This window comes from Neodiprion pinetum, chromosome 2 (genome assembly GCF_021155775.2).
Source record: "Neodiprion pinetum isolate iyNeoPine1 chromosome 2, iyNeoPine1.2, whole genome shotgun sequence".
Taxonomy (NCBI): domain Eukaryota; kingdom Metazoa; phylum Arthropoda; class Insecta; order Hymenoptera; family Diprionidae; genus Neodiprion; species Neodiprion pinetum.
Genome location: NC_060233.1, coordinates 21,773,654 through 21,776,497, shown reverse-complemented (window position 1 = coordinate 21,776,497; position 2,844 = coordinate 21,773,654). Strand labels below are relative to the sequence as shown.

The 2,844-nt window shown below is 44.4% G+C and overlaps 1 protein-coding gene across 1 annotated transcript; it reads right to left on the bottom strand.

The window, feature by feature from the left end:
- Positions 1-451: 451 nt before the first annotated feature.
- LOC138190379 (uncharacterized) lies at positions 452-1,048 on the bottom strand. Its single transcript, XM_069133161.1, has one exon. The coding sequence runs from the start codon at positions 1,046-1,048 to the stop codon at positions 452-454; it is 597 nt and encodes a 198-aa protein (XP_068989262.1).
- Positions 1,049-2,844: the final 1,796 nt, after the last annotated feature.

The window sequence follows — 2,844 nt, the reverse complement described above, 5'->3', positions numbered from 1 at the left end:
GACCTCCTGGTGCCCAAGTCCACATGGTCAGCGTTACTTCATGCTCTTCGACGGTGTTCCGACGGTTCTCAATCTCGTCGGTGACACATTAAAAACATGAACAAGAGATATTTACATGCAATATTCACACGTTCATTCATACATCCTAATAAGTAATCTATTCTAATTTGGTGGTTCCAAATGTAGTGGTTTATCCTAGTTATTGGTTATAGTTTTAACTTGAAAAGAGAGATATTTCCTGACTGAGCGCTACTGATGCTAATTCAGCAGGCCCTTATCTCCGTTCTTGGTACCAGTTAAATAGAAGAAAGTCGAACCTTATACGAGGGATCATTGTTGGTCTCTACCTGACTTTTTCCAGGAGGGGTGGAACACGCCGGTTCAGGCAATACGATATTTTAATGTTGTTTATGGCCGTAACTGTTACGGTGTTGAAAGCTAATTGTGGGAATTACTTCAACATGTTGAGGGTCATATGGATTTTGGAAAAGGTTCGCCGAATCACTGCATTTATATCGGTGTTGGAACGTGTGAGACTCAACTCGTGTTTGGCATTGACAATGACTTGACCATGATCTTCGGCGAAGCCCTGCATACAATTCAACGGTAGAACAACGTCAAAATTTCCAGAAGAGTCGGTCAGTGCGGTATTACCACTCAACCAACCGGTATTCTCCAGACTATATTGCTGACCGGGACTCAGGGATGAGTGCCCCTTCATAACGCCGATAATACCAGCATTTTTATTTCGATCAATCTCCACACCGTTCGAATCGTAGCGAACTTCCTCAAACAAATGGCAAACAGCCATATTGATCAATTTCGTAGTCGTTTCCGCATTTATACCATCGTCCTCTGTAATTTTTCTGTGAATGTGGAGGAAGTGCTTACTGGGCAGTAGGCACAAGTCTTGATGTTGAACAACAAATTGGATTTCATCGTTGTTCTGGAAGGTGAATGATGCAAACGGCTGATGAGCATGAATCTCTGAGTGCACAACCGATTCGTCGAAAACCTCAGGTTGAGTTATTCTTATTATTTCCTCCATAGTAACACACACGGGATATAGCGAACACGAATTCTTATTTTCCGAAATTCCCACGTTATCGAAGACCTAGGCTCCGGAGAAACCGAACGTTCAGAGGTGTCAGTCTCGTGGGCGATGTAAACGTTGTCAAAGGTGTCGGGCGACTGATGATTTTTGACCATGACGTCTGACTTTTATAACTTTTACCCAACTTTCTCGTCTCAAACACGAATCCCATTATTTCAGTGTTTTCACGTGTAAACGCACAGTAGTCGTTTTGCCACATCAATTATTCAGCTCGTCGTCTTGATCAACTATTCTTAGCTGTAAAAGCTGTATCGACAGTACGGCGATTGGTAGGTGAATAAAGCTGGCAGGCACTTCGACAATCTTATATCCCGATGGAACGGCTGGGAAAAATTCATGAATCGTGTGAGCTCGACGCTCGTTTATGTGTGCCCCAGCGGATATGTTACACTGGACGCGTGAAGTATTAACCTTCAGTATAGCCACTAGGAAATCAGATTTATAAGTAACATCTCGTGCTAGCTCAACTGCTTTGAACCCCAACAATCGGCCGGTGGAATCTTTGGGTTCAAATCTACCACATGATTGCGAGTGACTTTACTGTTTAGCTCGTTGTTGTTAGCTCTCAGACTGAGCGTGTTGTCAGAGGGGAGCTCCTTACGCAGAAATTTTTCAACATCCTCAATTTTACAGCTTCCCGTGGGTATTGTGATGCTCTCTCTACTGTTGTCCGCCGGTTTCAGATAAAATTTGTTACACGTCTCAAATATTGGGTATTGAATTGAATGTGAGGAACTCGACGAGTCCGAGAACATAGTTTTCCTCCGGTGATAACTCGATTGGGGAAAAATGTTGAACCTCCAGCACGGAGGATGTGCCTGACAGTGTTAACGTCAATGATTCCGATATGACTGATGCTTGCTCATGTGGCACATATCTTTTTATAACTGTCCGCTGAGAAATTTGAGACATAAGTGCCCGCAAATCACAGTATCATATTCATGATACCTCTTATAATTGTATGTAACGCTACCAACACCGAGATACCTCATCAAGTTGTTAGGCGGTTTTAAATCACCAAAACTATCAAAATACACAACATGGCCACCATTTCTCTTGTACGCAACCCAATGTGTCCCTGGGCCGTCATTATCGTCGAGATTATTCATAGCGGACACTCTTATTTTTGCTCCTGATTGAAGTAGATCACTCCGCATGAAAACGCCACGAAAATGCGAAATTTTCATGTTTTTAGCATAATTACGTAAATCAATGTTGGTGAGAGCTCGATGTGGTAGCTTTAATAATTTTTTGGCGGACGTAAGTACAGGCCCATTCCACTGCGGTAGGGTCGGAGGTGTAGTCCCTTGCTCAAAGCAATCGCCTCCATTGTTGTATTGTGCCGTTTGGTCTGGTTTAATCGATGTTTGTTGACACTCCCTTTGTTGAGAGTGAGAGCTATACCCGCAGCACCACCCGCAAGAGCCCCAGTAGCGCTTAGACCAGCCAGAATTGGAATGAGAAACGGCAGGATGCCGTCAATTTCATCAGGCGCAGGTAAAACGCGAGGCATACGAAAATTCTTCCCAGTCCCACGCGCAGCCACACAAGCACCCGACAACGCCGACTCAACGGCTTCATAACCCGGTCGCACGGCCGCCTTTGCTGCTGTGATGATGGATTTGAGATTCACCGTTCTCTTCCGCTGTTTACTCTTCCCACCTTTTATAGATTTCTTCTTCGCAGCCGCTTCAAGTTTCGACCGCTTCGCAGCTAAGCCCATTCCGAGT

Excerpts from the sequence above, each read along its gene's own strand:
- LOC138190379 (XM_069133161.1), bottom strand. The coding sequence starts at position 1,048 with ATGGAGGAAATAATAAGAATAACTCAACCTGAGGTTTTCGACGAATCG.